Source organism: Protopterus annectens, chromosome 9.part0, assembly GCF_019279795.1.
Source record: "Protopterus annectens isolate FY-2018-M chromosome 9.part0, PAN1.0, whole genome shotgun sequence".
Lineage (NCBI taxonomy): Eukaryota > Metazoa > Chordata > Ceratodontiformes > Protopteridae > Protopterus > Protopterus annectens.
The window spans coordinates 969525682-969550475 of record NC_056743.1 but is presented as its reverse complement, the minus strand read 5'-3'; the positions used below and the strand labels follow the sequence as shown (position 1 = coordinate 969550475).

The 24794-nt window shown below is 43.6% G+C and overlaps 1 protein-coding gene across 1 annotated transcript in view; it reads left to right on the top strand.

Moving 5' to 3' along the window:
- The window catches only part of ANKRD52 (ankyrin repeat domain 52), a gene marked incomplete in the record, with an annotated part of 2835210 nt that overhangs the window by 1764881 nt on the left and 1045535 nt on the right, over positions 1-24794 (top strand). Inside the window, 1 exon segment of the mRNA XM_044083713.1 lies at positions 23711-23782. Within this exon segment, the coding sequence (XP_043939648.1) occupies positions 23711-23782 (72 nt within the window).

The window sequence follows — 24794 nt, the reverse complement described above, 5'->3', positions numbered from 1 at the left end:
TTCAGTAGGCATTGCCCCTCGAAACATTGGTCCTTTCCAACCCCCTCAAGGCTATCTCAAACTAGACCTAGGGGAAACAGACCCTACAGATTACAGTCTCAGGGTATGCAGAGATGTAAGCAATGGAGTGCCTCCACTTCAAAAAGAGGGAGTGCTAAGCCACCCCCTTACGGAAAGAATTCACAATGACTTCTCAACTCCACTCCTCACCTCTGCCCAATTGCTCTTGCCCCTAGGCGGAAAACTTGCCCACCATGCAAAAAACTGGACCTCCATCACCAACGATCGATGGGTCCTCAATATAGTATCCCAGGGGTACACATTTTATTTCCACATGCTGCCAACCCCAAAAGGGTTCCCAGACCTTCCTTCAAACCAGTGGGCAGAGGCACAAAACCAAGTTCAGTCCCTGCTTTCCATATGAGCAATTCAGCCTGTTCCTGCAGAACAGATAAGCCAAGGTTTTTATTCCAGACTTTTCCTGGTACCCAGAAAAGAGGGCACCTAGCACCCAATCTTAGATATATCCATTCTAAACACCTTCCTGGTGGTACGAAAATTCAAAATGCTCACCCTACAGCAGCTTCATCCCTATGCTGTCCGAAGATGCCTGGTTAGTCGCCCCAGACCTAAAGGAAGCCTATTTGCACATCCCCATCATAGATTCCTGCAGGAAATATCTTAGTTTCAGGGCAGGATCAATGCATTATCAGTTCTCTGCACTTCTCTTTGGCTTATCCACTGCTCCCAGAGTTTTCACAAAATGCCTGGCTCCAGCCATTGCCTATTGCAGGCAAAGATTCACATATACCCTTACTTGGACGATTGCCTGATTCAGGCAGACAGGAAATGCTGTTGCAGCACCTGACATTTGTAAATGGCCTTCTAACATCCCTAGGGTATACTATCAACGAAAAGAAATCAAAACTAGTCCCTAGTCAAAAAATTGTATTCATGGGAGCAAGCTTGGACACAGCATCCCAGATGGCATTCCTTACTCCAGAAAAATAAGCCTATCTGACAGGCTACTTCGCTCAAAGGCCACCAGAACCCAGCTATCCGCAAGGAAAATCCTGCAGGCTCTAGGGTTCATGGCCTCCTGCATTCTACTAATTCCGTATGCCAGACTGCATATGAGGAAACTTCAGTGGTACTTAAATAGTCTTTGGTGCCAACATTCTCAGAACCTGGAAACTATCATACCTATAATACCTTGTCTCAGGACAGAGTTTCTTTGGTGGGTAGCAGCATGCAATCACAAGGAACTTCCTTTTACACAACCCCATGCCGCCCAGACCCTAACCACAGATGCATCAGGCTATGCCTGGGGTGCACATCTGGATGGCAGGTGCATTCAGGGCCACTGGAGCCCAAACCAAATTAATTTGCACATCAACCAAAAAGAGATGCTAGCTGTTCAGCATGCTCTGACAGCTTTTAGATCTGTATTCTCACCGGGGGCCCTTCTAATAAAAACCGACAACACCACATTGATGTGGTATATCAACAAGCAGGGAGGAACCCACTCTGCAGGCTAGCCATGACCCTGTGGAACACAGCCTCAGCTATGCATATTCACTTGCAAGCTCAATTCCTGCCAGGCAAACAAAACTCTCTGGCAGACGACTTGAGCAGAAATCTCGCAGACCTACACGAGTGGCAATTAAACCGCAACACCTTCAGCCTTGTGACCCAGAAATGGGGTACCCCGAAGGTGGACCTGTTTGCCTCCCCCTACAACCACCAGCTCAGCAAATTCTGCACCAGAGTTCTTCACAGCAATACCTGGAAAGTGGATACCCTGTCCTTCCAGTGGTCAAACCTCTCTATCTATGCATTTCCTCCTCTGCCTCTTCTTACAAGAGTACTACTCAAGATAAAGTACTAAGCAGCACAAACCAGGAAATAATATCAGGATTCACAGCAATAGGGCAACACACAGAAGTACCACAGAAGTCACAGGAAAATAAAGTTAAATTTAAGTTGAATTTAATGAAGCGCTTTTCGTCTGTGGTGTACACAGACTTCCTCAGACAAAAAGTATTACAAACTACATTTAACTGAACAGCAGCTTAAATATCCAGCAGTATTAAGTCAAAGGTTCAATTAACCAATCAGGCACACCTTGAACCATGAATAAAAATTTTAAAAATTTAAAGTTAAAACGCAAGCTCACAGGACTTGAGTTCAATCACTCACATTATATTAAAATTAAAAATAAAACTAGACAATCATAAAATCAGCCAGTTGTTAGCCTATCATCTAAATAAACACTAGCCACTACCTGATATAAACAAGTACAAAACACAAAACGGTTAGAGTGTGTTACAAACTCATAAAGGCAAAAAGACTATCTAACCAGGTTCTTAAGTTTAAGAAGGCTGCTAATAGAGCAGCCTTCATTGAGACCTGGTAGAGCATAGGCATTTAATCTAATTTGCCATGATTCAGGCCTCTAATAATAGGTGTACAGGGCTCCTCTAATAGTGTCATGCATTTGTTCTATAACCATAAACTTAAAATGGTGGTCTTTATGCTGGATGATATGTTTAGCAAGCATTTTCATCTTTAAACTTTGTTAATTGCATATTGATGTTCGTAGATCCGATCTTTAAATCTACGCTCGGTTTACCTACATAAAACCTGTGCATTTTTGGCATAATGCCACATAGACCACCATTTAGAATTACAAGTGCATCTGCATCTAATGTCGTATCTAATATTATCAATGTCAGATCGGTTTGATTCAAGAATGTGACGACATTGATTGCAGTTTTGACATTTGAACATCCCAGAATGGGTACTCTGCGCTCAGGTTGTTCCAACAACATTTTCATATTTTACCCTTCTATATGTAACCTCAGGTTTAACTCCCAGTTTGTTCAAAATTGCAAGGTTGGAGCGGAACAAGTTCCAGTTCTTAGTAATGATGTCCATAATAGACCTACTACTTGGACAATATGTAAGAATTAATCTAGTGTTATTATTATGTATAGGAGTAGTTCCACCTATACATTCTAACCTGACTCCAACCGGAAGAACTGATGTTCAGTATAGGTTTGTAAAACCCACTGGATCTTTGTTAATCACCTCATTGACTAAGTTGTCTAATAAGTTAAGCGGATAGCCTCTATGAAGGAACATATTCTTAAGTAAGTCACATTCCTAAGAAGTCATCGTCCAGGCTCACCATCCGGGCTGCTCGTGCAGGCTGACCCTTAGCCCAGACCTTTTTGGTAGCTAGGATGGCAGCTACTAAAATGAAGAAAAATTAGAGTAGGTAGGCTTTCTATATATGCTGTACATATTTATTCAAGATGTCATTTTTCCAACCATACGTCTAAATAGGCTATTGCCTCAGTGTTGAAGGAAGTGGTAAAACTAAAAAGTCAGTGGAGTTAAGTAAATTTAATAATAACAGGCTATCAGCTTCTTCACCCTCTAATAAAATAAAGATGTCATCCAGGTATGGTGTAGTACTTGATCTTAGACACTACTACCGACTCATTGTTTAATATGTTCTCCCTTTCCCAGTATGACATCACTATGTTGGCCAAGCTGGCTCCATAGGACCCCATAGCCACCCCAGTTTTTGTAGATAGAAATTCTCTCCTAATAAAAATAGTTGTTATAAAGGATCAAGTCCAACAGTTCAATCACAAGGGATATTTCATGGGGCACCCTTACTCTTAAGGAAGAAGGCCACCAGTCCAAAGCTATCTGCAAGGTATACAAGTGTATAAATCCTTGACATCTATTGTCAGGAAATTGTACTCTCTACTGAATGGAATGTTGTTTAACTTATCAAGAAAAGACCAAGAGTCTTTACAGATTTGCTCTTCATCCTCAAGGTACTTCTGCAGGATAGTATCAACCAGCTTGGCACAAGGATATGTAGGAGAGCCGCGCCCATCAACGAGTGGGCGCATAGGTGGATTAACAAGGTCCTTGTGGATCTTGGGTATACCAAAGATACAAGGGTACCTGGGAAATAATGTGGTAAGGTATTTGTGTTGACCTTGGTTAAGTCTACCCTCAAAAAACATTTCGTCCAAGGAGCTCTTAATTTTATGATTAAGTAAATGTACCAACGATTTAGGGAAGTCTGAAATGACCCTGTTGGAATATGTTAAGTTACATTCCTTAAGAATCTGTAAACCCGATAAAGGTGGTGGGGTTGTAGTCTTTGATCAATTAGACTACTTTGACAGGATGTTGGGCCTATTGTCTAATGATGCGTATATGATTAGTTCAAGGTCTGAGGTAAACCACGCATATCATAAAATTAAGAGCTCCTTGGACGAAATGTTTTTTGAGGGTAGACTTAACCAAGGTCAACACAAATACCTTACCACATTATTTCCCAGGTACCCTTGTATCTTTGGTATACCCAAGATCCACAAGGACCTTGTTAATCACCTATCGCCCACTCGTTGATGGGCGCTCTCTCATATCCTTGTGCCAAGCTGGTTGATACTATCCTGCAGAAGTACCTTGAGGATGAAGAGCAAATCTGTAAAGACTCTTGGTCTTTTCTTGATAAGTTAAACAACATTCCATTCAGTAGAGTACAATTTCCTGACAGTAGATGTCAAGTTTATACACTTGTATACCTTTGCAGATAGCTTTGGACTGGGTGGCCTTCTTCCTTAAGAGTAAGGGTGCCCCCATGAAATATCCTTGTGATTGAACTGTTGGACTTGATCCTTTATAACAACTATTTTTATTAGGAGAGAATTTCTATCTACAAAAACTGGGGTGGCTATGTCATGAGCCAGCTTGGCCAACATAGTGATGTCATACTGGGAAAGGAGAACATATTAAACAATGAGTCGTAGTAGTGTCTAAGATCAAGTACTACACCCATACCTGGATGACATCTTTATTTTATTAGAGGGTGAAGAAGCTGATAGCCTGTTATTATTAAATTTACTTAATAACTCCACTGACATTTTAGTTTTTACCTCTTCCTTCAACACTGAGGCAATAGCCTATTTAGACGTATGGTTGGCAAAATGACATCTTGAATAAATATGTGGCCAGCATATAGAAAGCCTACTCTAATTCTTTCTTCATTTTAGTAGCTGCCATCCTAGCTACCAAAAGGTCTGTTAAGGGTCAGCTCGCACGAGCAGCCCGGATGGTGAGCCTGGACGATGACTTTCTTAGGGAATGTGACTTACTTAAGAATATGTTCCTTCATAGAGGCTATCCGCTAACTTATTAGACAACTTAGTCAATGAGGTGATTAACAAAGATCCAGTGGGTTTTACAAACCTATACTGAACATCAGTTCTTCGGTTGGCCGAAGTCTAGGTTAGAATGTATAGGTGGAACTACTCCTATACATAATAATAACACTAGATTAATTCTTACATATTGTCCAAGTAGTAGGTCTATTATGGACATCATTACTAAGAACTGGAACTTGTTCTCCAACCTTGCAATTTTGAACAAACTGGGAGTTAAACCTGAGGTTACATATAGAAGGGTAAAATATGAAAATGTTGTTGGAACAACCTGGCAGAGTACCCATTCTGGGATGTTCAAATGTCAAAACTGCAATCAATGTCACATTCTTGAATCAAACCGATTTGACATTGATAATATTAGATACATTAGATGCAGATGCACTTGTAATTCTAAAATGGTGGTCTATGTGGCATTATGCCAAAATGCACAGTTTTTATGTAGGTAAAACCAGCGATTTAAAGATCGGATCTGAACATCAATATGCAATTAACAAAGCGAAAGATGAAAATGCTCTAAACATATCATCCAGCATAAAGACCACCATTTTAAGTTTATGGTTATAGAACAAATGCATGACACTATTAGATTAGCCCCTGTACACCTATTATTATTAGAGGCCTGAATTCGATGGCAAATTAGATTAAATGCCTATGCTCTAGTCTCAATGAAGGCTGCTCTATTAGCAGCCTTCTTAAACTTAAGAACCTGGTTAGATAGTCTTTTGCCTTTATGAGTTTGTAACACACTCTAACTGTTTTGTGTTTTGTACTTGTTTATATCAGGTAGTGGCTAGTGTTTATTTAGATGATAGGCTAACAACTGGCTGATTTTATGATTGTCTAGTTTTATTTTTAATTTTAATATAATGTGAGTGATTGAACTAAAGTCCTGTGAGCTTGCGTTTTAACTTTAAATTTTTATTCATGGTTCAAGGTGTGCCTGATTGGTTAATTGAACCTTTGACTTAATACTGCTGGATATTTAAGCTGCTGTTCAGTTAAATGAAGTTTGTAATACTTTTTGTCTGAGGAAGTCTGTGTACACCACAGACGAAAAGCGCTTCATTAAATTCAACTTAAATTTAACTTTATTTTCCTGTGACTTCTGTGGTACTTCTGTGTACTACTCAAGATAAGGCAGAAAAGATAAAGGGTAATCCTGATTGCCCTAGACTGGCCATGCCAACACTGGTACCCACTACTGCGCAGGCTATCACCGATGCCGCCATGGCACCTATTCCCAGATCCCAAACCTCCTCACTCAGTAGGAGGGACAGATCTTTAATCCACAATTGCAAACCCTAAATCTTGCAGCCTGGCTTATTCCTTGAATTCTCTCCCAGTGGCCAGCCTAAGCAAGCAGGTGCTGGATGTCATTCGTGAAGCCAGAAGACCCAGTACAAAGAAATCCTATGCTGATAAGTGGAAAAGGTACTGCTCCTGGAATCAGGAGCTGATACAGCACAGCCCCCCCATAGGTGGATCTCTTTGCCTCCTCCTACAATCACCAGCTTAGCAGATGTTCTTCGTGTTTCACTGTTGCAGTCATTACATTTGGGTAATCTACTGGCAGGTTGCCCTCAGTCGGCCTGATTAACAAAGTCTTGGGTTTTGCATCGGTTGCTGTTCCTCCTTCTATGACGTCTGGTCGTCAGGGGTATAAAACATGCAGCCGACGCCATTACATCAGTCTTTCTTGCCGCGCAGTGCCAGAAGCAGTTCGCAAGTGCCGGTCGGCCAACTCCTGAAATTTTCGTTTTCGAGTTTCAGAACCGAAGTCTTCAACTAAAAAGCTAAGTACCCTGTTGGGGAAACTTTCTTGCTCCATACCAATGTCAGTAAAAGTTAATAATTGCATTACTTGTGGGAAGCAAATACCTCATAAGGATTTTCATTTGTACTGTACTCCTTGCCTAGGCCCTGACCACAATGTGCCTTGCTGTTGGTTTTGTGCTAAATTTAATCAATGCACGGTTAAACATCTGCATATTTTTGCTTCTAAATATTTTGGCTCACGATTTAATTATCCAGAAATGTCATCAGTTAGCAATCCGACTACCGGAATACGTAAAAAAACACGAAGAAAAAGACAGAAACAGGCCGTCGAGGTCCAAAACTGACTACGACGCTTCTCCTAAGCCAGTCCACCAGTTCGCCGGTACTCAGTGAGGCACTTTTGCAGCCCCTGATACCCACTACTTCTGATTCGCAGACCTCTACTGAGACCCATTCGGAGTCCGGTATGCCGCGAGATGCTTCAATTATGGGACTTGCAGATGTCTCTAACTTAGATGGGCCCGGAGCCGCTGTGCAGGCACCGGCTTCTGAGGGTGTTTTCAGGCCTACAGATTTGTATATTAGACCGACGCCATCTTCAAAACTAAGGCGCCAAAATCAAAATCTATGTCTAAAAAAACGACGCCTGGGCCACATGTGCAGGCTCCTATGCATAAAATACTGCAAGCCCTAGGGTTCATGGCCTCATGCATACTACTAATTCCATATGCAAGACTGCATATGAGGAACTTCAGTGGTACTTAAAAAGTCTCTGGTGTCAACATTCTCGGACCTGGAAACACAGATTCCTATCATTCCTTGTCTAAGGGCAGAGTTCCTTTGGTAGGCAGAGGCATGCACCACAACAAGGATCTTCCTTTCACTCAACCCCTCGCCGCCCTAACTCCTGACAACAGAAGCATCAGACCATGGGGGGCTCACATGGCAGGCAAATGGAGCTCAGGACAAATTCCCCTGCATATCAGTCAAAAATAAATGTTCGCTGTACAGAATGCTCTGACAGCCTTCAAGTACCTTAACATTCCAGGACAACTCCTGATAAAGACAGACAACACCGCAGTTATATGTGGTACATAAGCAGGAGGGAACTCATTCCTACCCACTCTGCAGGTTAGCCATGGCCTTGTGGAACACAGACTTGAGCAACCAACTGCACTTGCAAGCTCAATTCCTGCCAGGCAAGCAAAATTCACTGGCAGACGACTTAAGCAGAAATCTACTGGACACACACGAGTGGAAGCTGGAACCCAACTCATTCAAACTTCTAATCCACAGGTGGGGACTCCAGAGGTGGACCTATTTGCCTCTCCCCAAAACCATCATTTGAGCAAATTTTGCATCAGAAATCCCCACAGCCAAGCGTGGAAATTGGATGCCCTATCTTTTACATGGGAAAACCTCTCAATGTATGCCTTTCCCCCTCTGCCCCTCCTCTCAAAAGTACTACTCAAGATCAAACAGGGCAGGCCAAGGACAATCCTTATTGCCCCAGACTGGCCACGCCAGCACTGGACCCACTCCTACACAGTCTGACAGCAGTGCCACCCTGGCACCTACATCAGACTCCCTCCCTGCTGTCCCAGCAGGAGGGACAGATTTTGCATCCACAGCTGCGAACCCTGAACCATGCAGCCTGGCTTATCCCCTCAATACACCACCAGCATCCCTCGGCAAACAGGTGATAGACGTCATCCTTGAGGCCAGAAAGCCTAGTACTAGGAAATCCTATTCAGAAAAGTGGAAAAGATATTGTTCTTGGAGCCAGTCTCAAGGAAAGGACACAGCTGTGCCCACCTTACCTCAAGTCCTGGATTACCTAGCAGAGCTCCTCCACAAAGGCCTATCCTTCTCATGTATATGCCTCTGCCATCTGAGCTCATTACAGTACTGTGCCACCTCTATTTTCTCACCCTCTCATCAAACAGTTCCTGAGAGGAGCTATAACAATTTAAGGCCCCCGAGGAGAACTCTCACCCCTGCCTGAGGCTTTAACTTTGTATTAGAGAAGCTCACGCTTTCCCCTTTTGAGCCTGCTGCTGCAGCAGAGTTAAAATTCCTCTCTTGAAAAACAGCCTTACTTCTAGCCATCACTTCAGCAAGAAGAGTGTCTGAGTTGCAGGCACAAATGGCTGTGGAACCCTTCATTATTTTCTATGCGGTCAGGGTTTCCTCAGGACTAGCCCATCATTTATGCCCAAGGTGGTATCCAATGTGGCTTTAAACCAGTCCATCCATTTACCAACCTTTTTCCCTAATACTTTGAATAAAGGGGAAAGGATTCTGCACTCCTTGGACGTGCACAGACCACTCAGATTCTACCTTAACAGAACTAAACCTTTCAGAAAATCTGACCAGCTACTAAATCAGCTTTGCTACAGGGGCAGAGGGCAAAGCCATTTCAAAGCAAACCATTTCCAAATGGATAGCACACTGCATCCATTTCTACTACAAACACCATGGAAAACCTACCCCACAGGGGATCAGAACTCATTCCACTTGGGCTACCTCAACCTCTACAGCATTTCTCAGGGGAGTCCCTACCAGGGACATCCTGGAAGCTGCAACCTGGAGTTCTGTACACACCTTTACCAAGCATTTACCCACTTACTTTTTTTTTCTAAATCCAGAGCTGGATTTGCGACAGCAGTCTTACAAGGCCTGATAGCCAGCCCCAATACTTCTTGACTGCCTCCACCCTTCCTCAGCTTTGGGAATCAACCCGTGTGCGATGACTGCAACAGTGAAACACGAAGAACATAGTACAGTTGTGTACACTTGCCATAAATATAGATGTTCAAGTGTATTCACTGTTGCAGTCCTGGATGTTCATCATGTTACCCTGCTGCAGTCATCACACTTGGGTTATCCTGCCGTCAGGCGGTCCCGCAGTCGGCCCGAATTCCAAAGTCTCTTGGTCCAGCGTCGGTTGCTGCCGCTTCTTCCCTGACGTTAGTGCGGCAGGGATATTTAAGAGGCATCCAACGACATTTTCATCCGTCTTTCTTGCCGCGCGGTGCCCGAAGCAGAAGTTCGCAAGTGCCAGTCGGCCGACACCTGAGATTTTCGATTTGAATTTCAGTCCGAAGTCTTCATTAAAGCTAAGTACCCCGTTGGGGAACATTTTCTTGCCTCAGTCCGATGTCAGAAAAAGTTAACAATTGCGTTTCTTGTGGGAAGCAAATACCTCATAAGGACTTCCATTCCTATTGTATTCCTTGCCTAGGCCCAGACCACGACGTCATAGCTTGTCGGTTTTGCGCTAGGTTTAATAAATGAACTATCAAACGCTGTTTTGACTTCGCACGGCATTACTTTGGTAGGAAATTTAATTTTATCATGCCGTCTGTGCAGCCGACGACCGCCACTCATAAAAAACGCAAGGATAAGGACAGGCAGCCTAGGAATAAGCCAAACACCGAGGCCTCAGTTGGGCCTGTCGCCTGTTCTCCGGTTTTCAGTGAGGCACCTACACAACCCCTGACGACCGCAGAACTGGAACCCCAGACAGCTGCGGATTCCCAAGCAGAGTCCACTAGACCGACGCAGCCTTCTACCGACACCGGAGCAGAACTAGACACCGTTGCAACGCAAACACCTTCGGTTGCAGAAGGTGTATTCAGACCGACTACACTCACCATTAAATATTATGCTACACTTAAAACTCCTTTAAAACGAAAGAAAACTGTAGCTCAGGCTACAGTTCAAGGCCCCATGCCTAAGAAACAGATGCTTAAGATGGCTGAAGATTTAATTACCCTTATCAGGGGTTCCCATCCCCCTCCTGATAAAAGACCAAGACAAGAGGAGGATTATGCATCCTCTGACCAGGTTTCTCTCTCCTCAGATTCTTCTGAGGAACAGGATTACACTTTTCCACCTTATGAGGATTCTGAGGCTGAAGATTCCATTCCCTCGGCTTCTCCCCCCCCCGAAGACTACTCCTTTGGGGAAACTTTGCATACCATGAGGAACATTTTCACCGGGAAGGCCAGGATTACTCAGATTCTAAGAAAGGCTCCGAGAGTTCCTTTTACTACCCCAACACAGACCTCTTGCCATCCCTCCTGTTTTAGATATTGTGGATGATGTTTACTTGGGATCTAGTTTAAATCCAGACTCTCTACCTCCTGCTCCAGCCAAACCAGACAAATACTACAGAGTACCTGACTCTCACAAATTCCTTTATAAAAGCCCTGTAGCTGACCCAGAAACAATTTCCCAGGGTCCTAAGGGGCAAAAGCTTCTATGCCTAAAAATCCTGTGCCCTCTGAAAGGGATTCCAGAGCCTTGGATAGATGGGGAAAGAAAATTTACACCTCAGCAACTCTGGCTACGAGAGTATTAAATTGCCAGTTTCACATGCTGAAATATCAACAATTCCTGATGTCTCAGTTAAAACAAAACATGAGCACACATTCAGAACAGCCTGAATTCAAGGAAATGCAGGATCTGTTGCATGCAGCTGAACAGGTGGGCAAACATACCTTGCAATGCGGATTTGATTCATTGGAAGCTTCCTGTAGAGCAGCTGTTACTGGCTCTGTCATACGTAGACATGCTTGGTTAAAAGAACACAAACCCTCCCTGACCATGTTAAAGCAAAATTATTGGATGCACCTTTACAGCAGGATGTATTGTTTGGTGTCAAAGCAGAAGAGGTTTTAAAGAAAATGGAGGATAAGGCAAAGTCTATGCAAACGGTCAAGGATTTTTTGCAGGTTTAACCCCCTTGTTTCAGCAGAAATTGGCCAACAAAAAACTGGTCCTTTCCAACTTCAGACAGATCACAGAGGGGCAAATACAGACGCCCAAGGGGCAGAGGCCAGTCACAGGGCCCTTACAAACCTCGTCAATGGGGTTCTGCTACCCAGAAAGGAGGAGAGGACAGGCCCCAGGCTAGCAGAAGACAAATACAATGACTATCCTCAAACTACCAAGCAAATCTCTCCTGGCAACTCCCTTGGGGGGAAAACTAGCATTTTTTTGCAGACAACTGGCACATCATCACAAAAGACAAATGGGTTCTAAACATTGTCTCCCAAGAATACAGATTCCACTTTAATACCTTACCAAGGATCAAAGGAATGCCATACCTGCCACCAAATCAATGGGCAGAGGCACAAAAACAAATTATAGCTCTCATGAACATGAAAGCCATTCAACAGGTACCTGCACAGGAGCAAGGGCAAGGTTTTTACTCAAGACTCTTCCTAGTCCCAAGAAAGGACAAAGCATGGAGACCCATTCTGGATCTTTCAATTCTGAACACCTATCTGCAAGTACCAAAATTCAGGACGCTAACAGTACAGCAGCTTCTTCCCATGCTGGGTGAGAATGCTTGGCTAGTCACTTTGGACCTCAAGGAGGCATACCTGCATGTCCCTATCAGACAAAATTGCAGAAGATACCTCCGCCTCATTGCAGGTTCAACGCATTATCAATTCTCTGCACTGCCCTTTGGCTTATCTACTGCGCCCATGCCTGGCACCAGTAATTGCATACTGCAGTCAGAGGAATTCAAATATACCCATAACTGGACGACTGCCGTATTCAAGCAGAAAGCAAGGACATTCTTTTAAAGCATCTGGCATTTGTCAAACACCTTCTAAGTTGCCTATGGTACACAGTAAACGAAAAGAAATCAAAACTAGTGCCCTCACAAAACATAATATTCCTGGGTGCCAGCTTGAATACAACGGCCCAGATGGCTTTCCTCATGCCAGACAAGCAACGACAGCTGTTTCAATATTTCAAAACAATGGCAACAAAGACCCAACTCCGTGCAAGAAAAATTCTGCAGGCCTTGGGATTCATGGCAGCTTGCATTCTTCTAATACCATTTGCAAAACTGCATATGAGGAAATTAAAATGGTACCTGAAAAGTGTATGGACTCAACACAGCCACAGCTTGGAGACAATGATACCACTCATTCCCTGCCTTCAACAGGAATTTCTATGGTGGGCACAGGCATGTCGCCTCAACAAGGGTCAGCCTTTCACCTTACCCACAGCCAGGCAAACTATGGCAACAGATGCATCGGACTATGCCTGGGGAGCATACATGGCATGGCAGTGCATTCAGGGCAAATGGACTACAGATCAGGGACACCTGCACATCAATCAAAAAGAAATGCTAGCAGTGCAAAACGCCCTAACAGCTTTCAAGGACCTTCTACACCCAGGACTACTAATAAAGACGGACAATACCACAGTAATGTGGTACATAAACAAGCAAGGGGGCACACATTCCTACCCTCTATGCAGGCAAGCAATGACCTTGTGGAACACTGCACTCTCTTACCAGGTTCAATTACAAGCACAATTCCTGCCAGGAAAGAAAAACAAATTGGCAGACGACCTAAGCAGAAACATCATGGATCCACACGAATGGTAACTAGATCCACAAGTATTTGCAATGATAGTTCAAAGATGGGGACGCCCAGACATAGATCTGCTTGCAAGCCCCCACAACCACCAACTTCAAAAATTTTGCACAAGGACCTTCCATCCACTAGCTTGGAAAGTGGACGCCCTCTCAGTTGGAAAACATTAACAGTTTATGCCTTCCCTCCACTGCCTCTTCTAGCAAAGGTACTGCTGAAAGTCAGATTAAAGGGGCCACAAATGATACTTGTTGCACCAGACTGGCCACGCCAACATTGGTATCCAATTTTAAGGAATATGGCCCACGGCCCACCATGGATTTTGCCACAAATTCCTCACCTGCTCACCCAGCGAGACCATCGGATTCTACACAGCCAGCTCAAGACTTTAAACCTGGCTGCATGGCAAATTACCTAAACAATCAACCAACACCTTTATCCAAAGCTGTTATAGATGTCATTCTGGAGGCCAGGAGGCCCAGCACCAGGAAAACCTATTCAGACAAATGGAAAAGATTTTGCGCCTGAAATCAGGCTAAAGGCCTAAACCCCCTTGATCCAAACATCCCTCAGATTCTACAATATTTGACTGAGATGTTACACAAAGGACTTTCCTTTTCATCTATTAAGATCCACGCCTCAGCAATTTCAGCGCATTACAGCACGGATCCTCCTTTATTTTCACATCCACTCCTAAGACAGTTCCTCAGAGGGGCTAAAAACTTAAGACCACCAAGGAGAGCTCCAACACCTACTTAGGATCTCAACTTTGTTCTGGAAAAGCTTACACTGCCGCCCTTTGAACCAGCTTTTTCAGCTGATTTAAAATTTCTTTCATGGAAAACTGCCCTACTACTAGCAATAACCTCAGCTAGAAGAGTCTCAGAGCTACAGGCACTAATGGCAGTGGAACCTTTCATAATTTTCCATCAAGACAGAGTCTCTCTACGAACTAATCCTTCATTTATGCCAAAGGTGGTATCCAGTGTGGCCCTAAACCAACCCATTCACTTGCCCACCTTCTTCCCAAATCCCCATTACAAAGGAGAAAGACTTCTGCACTCTCTGGACATTCACAGGCAATTATGTTGCTACTTGGATAAAACTAAGGCTTTCAGAAAAACTGACCAGCTTTTTGTAGCCTTTGCTACAGGATCACAAGGAAAAGCTATCTCAAAACAGACCATTTCAAAATTGGTAGGACATTGCATACGTTTCTGCTACACACATCATGGGAAACCAGTGCTTGCTAACATTAGGTCCCACTCCACTAGGGCTACAGCTACATCAGCAGCCTTTCTCAGGGGAGTGCCAACCAAGGACATTCTGGAAGCTGCTACTTGGAGTTCAATGCACACCTTCACCAAACACTATCATTTACCTCTATACTCTAAGACTAGAGCCGGTTTTGCCACTGCAGTTTTGCAGGGCCTACTAGCTTCTTCTAACCCTGTTTGATTCCACCTCCCATCCTTAGCCTTGGGATTCAACCCAAGTGTGATGACTGCAGCAGGGTAACACGATGAACATAGTACAGTTTTGTACCTACCATAAATGTAGATGTTAGAGTGTTCACCCTGCTGCAGTCCAGGTTACCCTCCCTCCATCCCCTCTGAACTAGCTGAACTTATCTCTACCACTTCTTCCTATGCTACCTCTGTGGTGTATTTGCTTGTGCCGAAGGTTTTTTTTTTTTTTTTAATATATATATATATATATATATATATATATATATATATATATATATATATATATCTATATAGATGTATATATATTTTTTGCCTACCTATTGGGGGCACCTGACATCTGGGGCAAGAAAAACTGAAGAAAATGGTGTCTGATGCCTCTTAAATACCCCTGCCTCACTGACTTCAGGGAAGAAGCGACAGCAACCGACGCCGGACCAAGACTTTGGAATTCGGGCCGACTACGGGACCACCTTGACGGTAGGATAACCCAAGTGTGATGACTGCAGCAGGGTGAACACTCGAACATCTACATTTATGGTAGGTACAAAACTGTACTTTACCCTCCCTCCAGCCCCCCTGACTTTTCTATTCTTTCTACCTATCCTCTTTTTGGCCATATTGTATGGCAATGGTATTTACTTTTTACTGGATTTGTTCCACACCATGTAATTGCTTCCTATTTTGGGGACTCCTGACATCTGGGGCAAGAAAAACTGATGTAATGGCATCGGCTGCATCTTTTATACCCCCGATGTCCTGACATCATGGAAGAGGCGACAGCACCCGATGGGGAAATCCCAAGACTCTGGTATTCAGGCAGGTAACCCAAGTATGATGACTGCAGCAGTGAATACACTCTAACATCTACATTTATGATAAGTGTACACAACTGTACTTTCTACCATTTTCTGAGAAAGTGGTCTTGGGTTTTCCCTGTAGTGTTTTTCTCTCCATTTCTTCCTGCTAGGGTGCAGCCTTCCATTTTTCCTTGAGGGTACTGCAATGAGGTTTGCCAGATGAAATGGAGGCTTATCTCCATGTTATATGGGAGGAAATGGCATACAGTTACCAATTTACATTTCACAGTGTATTGGTAATGGTGTTCTTTTCTTTGTTGGGCTGTCCATCTTTGAGTCTTTGTTGCTGTCCGTCTGCTGCTGTCCAAGAGTACCTGCCTCCATTGTTGCTTTTGTGTGTTCTTTGGCATGTTTGGTCACTAACCTTTGGTCTGCGGTTCTTTCCTTCAGTAAATATTTGTCTTTACCATTATTCTGAGAGTTGGGGCCTCTTTTGTCTGAAATGTTTTCCTGTACTCATGGGTTCTGTAATTTCTTCTAGTACCGATGTTCATCGTGTTTTACTGTTGTAGTCATTACATTTGGGTAATCCTGCTGGCAGGTTGCCCTCAGCCGGCCTGAATTCCAAAGTCCTGGGTCCTGCGTCGGCTACTGTCGCCCCTTCCCTGACGTCAGGTCGTCAGGGGTATAAAAGAAGCAGCCGACGCCATTTTCTTCAGTCTTTCTTGCTGCGCGGTGCCCGAAGCAGAAGCAGTTCGCAAGTGCCAGTCGGCCAGCTCCTGAGATTTTCGTGTTCGAATTTCAGATCCGAAGTCTTCTGTAAAGCTAAGTACCCTGTTGGGGAAACTTTTTTCTTGCTCCAAACCAATGTCAGAAAAAGTTAATTGTATTTCTTGTGGGAAGCAAATACCTCATAAGGACTTTCATTCTTACTGTATTCCTTGCATAGGCCCTGACCATAGCATTTCAGGTTGTCGGTTTTGTGCTAGATTTAACCAACGCACTATTAAGCGTCGGTATGATTTTGCATTAAACTATTTTGGACGCAGGTTTAACTATCCAGAAAATGTCATCGGATAACCATCTGACTGCCGGAGTTCACAAAAAACACAAAGAAAAAGATAGACAACCGAGGCCCAAAACCGACGAAGCTTCTCCTAAGCCAGTCGCCGGTTCTCAGTGAGGCGCTTTCGCAGCCTCTGACGCCCGCTACAGACTCTCACGTGGAGTCGGCTAAGCCACTGGAAACTCAAGGTATTGGAGCCTCGGACACTATTCCTTCAGATGGGTCCGGAGACGCTGAGCAGGCACCAGCTTCTGAGGGTGTTTTCAGACCTAAACATCTATATTTTAAACCGACTTCAAAGGCAAAGACTAAAGCACCTTCAAAGGCAAAAAAGCTCTAGAGCTACGTGGACAGGCCTCCATGCCCAAAAAGCAGATGCTCAAAATGGCCGAAGACTTGATTACCTTGATCAGGGGTTCCCAGCCCCCTCCTCATAAGAGGCCTAGGCAAGAGACTGACTATGAATCTTTAGATCAGGTTTCCATTTCTTCTGATTCCTCTTCTGATCAGGAATATTCTCTTCCCCCCATGAGGATTCTGATGCTGAAGAATCTATACCTTCAGCTTCTCCTCCAGAGGACTATTCTTTTGGGGAGACCTTACATACCATGAGGGAGCATTTCCACTGGGAGAGCTAAGATTTTTCAGAATCTAAAAAGAGGCTCAGGGATTTCCTTTTACTACCTCAACACCAGCCACTAGCCATCCCACCTGTGTTAGACATTGTAGATGTGTTTTTGGAGTCTAGCCTTACCCCCTGACTCCTTACCTCCAGCTCCTGTTAAGCCTGACAGATATTACAGGGTTTCTGACTCTCATAAATTCCTTTTTAAAAACCCTGCTGCAGACCCAGAAACTATTTCTCAGGGTCCCAAAGGAGTTAAGGCTTCCGCAGCAAAAAACCCTACCCCCTCTGACAGATTCTAGGGCACTGGATAGATGGGGGGAAAAGGTTTACACATCTGCTACCTTGGTTATAAAACTGTCAGTTTTCATATGCTCAAATATCAGCAACATGTCATGGCATTGCTTAAACCGAAAATGTTGTTAAACTCTGAATGTGCAGAAAACAAGGGAATGCAGGATGTATTGCATGCAGCTGAACAAGTTGGAAAGCATACATTGTAATGTGGTTTTGATTCTTTAGAGGCCTCCTGCAGGGCCACAGTTACAGGTTCTGTAATTAGGATGCATGCTTGGTTAAAGGAACAAAATCTGCCTGATCATGTTAAAGTTAAATTACTAGATGCACCTTTACAGTATGATACTTTGTTTGGTGTTAAGGCAGAAGAGGTGTTAAAGAAAATTGAGGACAAAGCTAAATCTATGCAAACGGTCAAAGATTTTTTTACAAGTACAGCCACCTAGGTTTAGTAGACACTGGCCAACTAAAAATTGTTCCTTTCCTGTGTCAGACAGACCTCAAAGGAGCAGATCCCAGGTGCAAGGTTCATTCCGCTCAAAGCAGTGGGGGGATTCTCCCTCCAAAGTTGGAGAAGACAAATCACAACCATACAGGAAACAGTCCCAATGACTTACCCCTGCCTGCACCAAGCACTTATCTCCTGGCAGCACCCTTAGGGGAAAAATTAGCACTTTTTTTCTCAATTGGCACATTATAACCCAGGGCAAGTGGGTCCTAAATATCGTGTCACAAGGCTACAAGTTACATTTCCATACCTTGCCAAAGGCAAACGGCTGGCCAGATCTGCCAAAAAATCAATGGGCAGAGGCACAAAAACAAGTCTCATCCCTCATGGACATGAGGGCCACTCAAGTACCAGAGCAAGAGCAGGGACAAGGATTTTACTCAAGACTGTTCTTGGTACCCAGAAAGGACAAGGCCTGGAGGCCAATACTGGATCTATCTATTTTGAACACATTCCTGGATATACCAAAATTCAAGATGTTGACTTTGCAGCAGCTTCTGCCCATGCTGGGCAAGAATGCTTGGCTGGTGACTCTAGACCTAAAAGAGGCATACCTGCATGTCCCAATCAGACAGTTATGCAGAAGATACCTCAGATTCAAGACTGGCTCAATGCATTACCAATTCTCTGAACTGCCCTTTGGCTTATCTGTTGCGCCCAGGGTCTTTACAAAGTGCCTGGCACCAGTAATTGCATTCTGCAGACAAAGAGGAATACAAATATATCCCTACTTGGACGACTGTCTAATTCAAGCAGAGAACAAAGATATTCTACAGCATCTGGCGTTTGTCAAAAGACTTCTAACATGCCTAGGGTACACAGTCAACGAAAAGAAATCAAAACTAGTACCCACTCGAGATAATATTCCTGGGTGCAAGCTTAAATACAACTGCCCAGATGGCTTATCTCACTCCAGACAAAGGCAACTGTCTATTTCAAAATATTGGCAACAGAGAGGCCCAGTTATCTGCAAGAAAAATTCTGCAGGCTTTGGGCTTCATGGCATCCTGCATCCTACTAATTCCATATGCAAGACTGTATATGAGGAAACTTCAATGGTACCTAAAAAGCGTTTGGACTCAACATTGCCACAGCCTGGAAACTATGATTACTCTCATTCCCTGCCTGCAACAAGTGTTTCGATGGTGGGCAAAGGCTTGTCACCAAAACAAGGGACAGCCATTCACATTACCCCCAGCCAGGCAGACACTAACAACGAATGCATCAGATTATGCCTGAGGGGCCCACATGGCAGGAAGATGCATTCAGGGCACATGGACCTCAAACCAAATGCATCTACATATCAATCAAAAAGTGATGCTAGCAGTTCAAAATGCCCTGATAGCCTTCAAGGACCTACTTCATCCAGGACAACTACTGATAAAGACAGACAACACCATGGTTGTGTGGTATATAAGCAAGCAGGGGGGCACACATTCTTTACCCCCTTTGCAGACTAGCTATGACTTTGTGGGACACAGCACTGACTTACCAAGTACATCTGCAGGCACAATTCCTGCCAGGAAAGAAAAATACTCTGGTAGACGAACTAAGCAGAAACCTCCTGGTCCCCACGAGTGGCACCTGGACCCACAAGTCTTCAGCATGATAACAAGGAATGCGGATGCCCGGACATAGATCTATTTGCCTCCCCTCACAACTACCAACTAAAAAGTTTCTGCACAAGTATTTATCACAGACAAGTATGTTAAATGGACGCCCTATCTTTCAGCTGGAAAAACCTGTCAGTATATGCATTTCCCCCTCTGCCTCTCCTCCCCAAGGAACTCCTGAAGGTCAGACAGGAGAAGCCAAAGATGATACTGATTGCCCCAGACTGACCCTGCCAGTACTGGTATCCAATACTAAGGAGCTTGTCTCAATGCCCAGCTTGGACCTTACCTCAAATACCTAATCTACTGTCCCAGCAAAGCAGTCAAATCTTGCACAGCCAACTCAGAACTTTAAACCTGACAGCATGGCGAATAATGTAGTCATACAAAACACACCTGTCAGTAAAGCTGCGATGGATGTCCTTTTGGAAGCCAGAAGGCCTAGTACTAGAAAATCTTATGCTGGAAAATGGAAGAGATTCTGTGCTTGGAACCAGGCGCAAGGAACTGATACAGCTGTGCCAAATATTCCTCAGGTTTTGCAATACTTAACTGAGATGCTAGACAAAGACCTACCTTTTTCATCTATTAAAATTCATGCTTCTGCCATTTCGGCTCATTACAATGTAGAACCACCAATTTTTTCTCATCTCTTATTTAAAGCAGTACCTCAGAGGAGCCAAAAATTTAAGACCTCCAAGGAGATCAGCAATGCCTGCATGGGACCTCAACTATGCCTAGGAAAAACTCACCCTGCCTTCTTTTGAGCCAGCTGCTACTGCTGATATAAAGTTTTTATCTTGGAAAACAGCTCTGCTCCTAGCAATAACATCTGCAAGACGAGTTTCAGAGCTAGAGGCAGTCATGGCTGTGGAACCTTTTATCATTTTTTTATCCAGACAGGGTCTCTCTGAGGACAAACCCAACATTTATGCCTAAGGTGGTGTCCAGTGTGGCTCTCAACCAAACTATTCACCTGCCAACCTTTTATCCAAATCCACAGAACAAGTGGAAGAGAATTCTGCATTCTTTGGACGTACACCGACAGCTTAGATTCTACTTGGATAGAACCAAATTTTCAGAAAAACAGAGCAATTACTAGTGACATATGCTGCAGGATCACAAGGAAAGGCTATCTCAAAGCAGACTATTTCAATGTGGATAGTTTCTGCTATGTACACCATGGCAAGCTAGTACCTAAGGGCATTATGCCACACTCAACCAGAGCAGCAGCCACTTCAGCAGCCTTTCTCAGGGGAGTACCTACCAAGGACATTTTAGAGGCTGCTACTTGGAGTTCAGTGCACACCTTTACAAAGCATTATCATCTGCCATTCTACTCTAAATCCATGGCAGGCTTTGCCACTGCAGTTCTGCAGGGCCTCATAGCAGCTCCTAATGCTGTTTATCTCCAGCCTCCTAACCTTAGCTTTAGCACTGTACCCAAATGTAATGACTGCAACAGTGAAACACGAAGAACATAGTACAGTTGTGTACACTTACCATAAATGTAGATGTTCGAGTGTATTCACTGTTGCAGTCCAGGTTACCCACCCACCATCCCCCTTTTTCTTCTGATGGAACCTTTCTTTCCTTCTCTAATTTATACAACCTATGTGGTATATTTGCTTGTAGATGAAGGTAAATTGTGTATTGGTGCATGTAATTATACATGTATATAAATTTTGGCAATCCTTTTAGGGGGCACCTTACATCTGGGGCAAGAAAAACTTAAGGAAATGATGTTGGCTGCTGCTTTTATACTCCTGACGACCTGACGTCAGGGAGGGGGCGACAGCAGCTGACGCAGGACCCAGGACTTTAGAATTCAGGTCAGCTGAGGGCAACCTGCCAGCAGGATTACCCAAATGTAATGACTGCAACAGTGAATACACTCGAACATCTATATTTATGGTAAGTGTACACAACTGTACTTTATCCAGCTTCTTCTGTCCTGGTGGTTACTGTTTAGGATTTAACTCTGGGATGAGGACTTACTGTAGAGGAGCCTTGAATCTAGTAGTGGCAAATACATTCTTACCATATTGGTTTCTTTACTAGGAAACCCTTCTTAATTGCTCAGGAATTCCCTCAGGTTGACCCAGAGCGGGGGGGTTCCCTGTAAGTTTAGCAAATGTATTTTAATGTATACGTCATAGCAATAAAGTTGTCAAGTCTTCATTAGTTCTGTGTGTGAAGTTATCAGCTAATGGCTAGGAGATTATTTGGGGATAAGAGGAACAGACATGCCTATTTAATCCGAGCTTGATATTGTTCCATGTATTTTCACTGCCACTCAACCATTCTTGAGCATAGAACTTTCAGAAAAAATGCTGATTGGTGGAAGGGACGAACCCAGCAGTAGAATGCATCAGAGGATTTTCATTAAATAATCTGATTTAGTCTTTCTTAGAGTATGTTTTCCTTAAGACCAGCCCACATTTTCTCCTGAACATTTTTTTTCAAAATTGTTCATTTCCGTCATTTCCTTTGCAGCAACGCATCTGGTTGGAGGGCTTAGCAGTGCCTTTTGTACTTTGATGTACAGTATCGACTTTAGTGTTTACCAAGAGAAAAGTTGCTTGATTTCCAGAAGAGGGTGTTATAGCAAAACTGCAGTGAATAAATAAACCCCTTCTAAGTTAGATGGGTAGTTAACTGTATTGTATTTTGCCAGCTGAGTCACCTGTTTGAAAATGCTATTGACAGTGGCTGTTCCATCAGATGGGTGGCTGCTTCCAGTTCTTGCCTTAAGTGTCACCACTGCAGATGTTTGTGCTGTGGCCAATTGGTCATCATTTCAAGCGTGGTACAGCGGTAGTGTTGTTGCCTCACAACAAGAGGTTCTCCTGTTAGATTCTTGGCTGGAGTGCCTTCTGTGTGGAGTCTGCATATCCTCCCTGCGGTCGAGTGGCCTCCGAAAGACATGCGTGAATGGGCGTGCCTTCGCTGAATCATTAGTGGACCAGAGTTCTGCTGTGGCAACCCCCTAACCGGGAAAAGCCGAAAAGACAACCAAGATTTGTTGCTTGAACCATAATTGCAGGGGACGCCCCTCCTTTTGCAACTCATTGCTTAGGTGTTTGGTCTTGAGCTGTTTTTGCTTTTGGTTTTCCTTGGTTAAGTTTCTCATGGTGGTTTAAATTTTACTACCTGATATTCCTCCTAACAGTTGACCACTGCAGGAAGCTACCAAAGGCCAGGATATGTACTCATGACATGGAGTGATCGGAGTGGTTGCATGCTGCTGCTATTGCTTTATACTCTCCTGCTCTCCCCTTCTGCCTATATATTCTTTCCTTCAAGTATATTTGGAGAGAATTTCCAGTGAATCGGGCAAGGGCACAGTTTTGTGTGTTGTTTTGTTTTGGCTGAAACTGGAGAGTAGTGCATAGTCTAGTGCACTCTACTGTAGCTGGTGCTGGCGGTAGACTCATGCAAACCCAAGGAATGAAGCTAGAAATATTCTAAATTTTGCCAGGCTTGCAAGTTTTGGAAGGCGAAATTTCAGTGTAGTTGCCTGTATATATATATATATATATATCTATATATCTATATATATATATATATATCTATATCTATATATCTATATATCTATATCTATCTATATATATATATATATATATATATATATATATATATATATATATATATAAAACATCCAAATAATTTGTTGCAAGTAGCATGTAATAAAAAGGTTACTTTGTTTTTGAAATTAGCTTTTTCTTTCTCACTTTCTGGTTTAAATCAAACCTTTAGACATACTTTCTTACTTTTTGAGGTATTTTTTGCATTGAGTTGTTGAGCATGCTGTTTTACAAAAGTATGAATACTTTAATGTTAATCAGTAGTAATACGTGGGTGATGTAATTGTAAATCTAACAGTATGTTTCCCTCCACAAGCTCTTAGAGATGTCCTTTAACTGCCTTGAGGATGTGGAATGCACTAGCCCAGTCAGTCCTTTGCACTTAGCTGTAAGTATTAACACCTTTTGTTTTAACAATCAATGGATTTATTTGTATGTAGTAAAGCATAGCTGCCACTTAATTTTTTCTTTATTGCAACTATTTTAAATGGGTGGTGTGTCATGGATATTATCTTAACGGAATGATTTGAATTTGAAAAGTGTCTCTCTCTCTTTGTCAGTGGGCTAGAGTGACATAGGTTAATACCTAGACTGTTGATCCACTGGACCATTCATAGTCTAGCTAATGAACCCAAAAATTAGTTAATGCAGCATGAATTGATAACAGACCCCAGCAGAATGAGAGACGATGTGCCTAGTTTAGACCCCTTTCCATAAGGGCTTAGGGGGCTTAACTAGGGATCTGAAGTAGGAAGACTTCATTCGTCTGCAACCTGTGGGTATCGGATCCGACCTCGGATCCGAGCCGGCAATTCAAAAGCTTAGGCTCCGAGCTCCTAGCTCCTCCCTCTTACCCATAACCCCTTGCCACGCCCTGACTGACCTCAGATTTCGTTTGCCGCTTTTCAAGCAGCGGAATTCTTGAGCACCTGGCGTGGTTTTTGAGATAAGTGGTTTTCTGACAGGAAAATTGTTGAAATTCTCATTTTTTGTTTAAAATATAGTTAGTGTTGTGTGTGGTTAAGGCTTTCCCTCCCTCTTTAGTTAAATTTCTCGGGTTTTCGTAGTTTTGTGTGTGTGTGTGTGTTTAGGCCTTAGGTGTCATGTCTGAAGCCCTAAGGCTGTCTTGAAATGTGCAGTGTGGCCATAAGCTGTCCCCAGCAGATGGCCACACTCGGTCATCTTGGGGTTGAACACCTGTCTTCTGGTTGTACCATTTGTGCAGGGTTCAACCCGGGCTAAGGGAGCAGTCGAAGTTAGTGCTGGCGGGTCTTTTACCCCAGATACTGCTTGCCTCTGCCCTCAGTCAGCAACTTGTTGCTGTCAGTTCTCCCTCCGGCTGGGACTCAACCTCCCTTAAAATGCCGGAGGAAGGATTCTAGTAGGGAGGAGAGGCACAG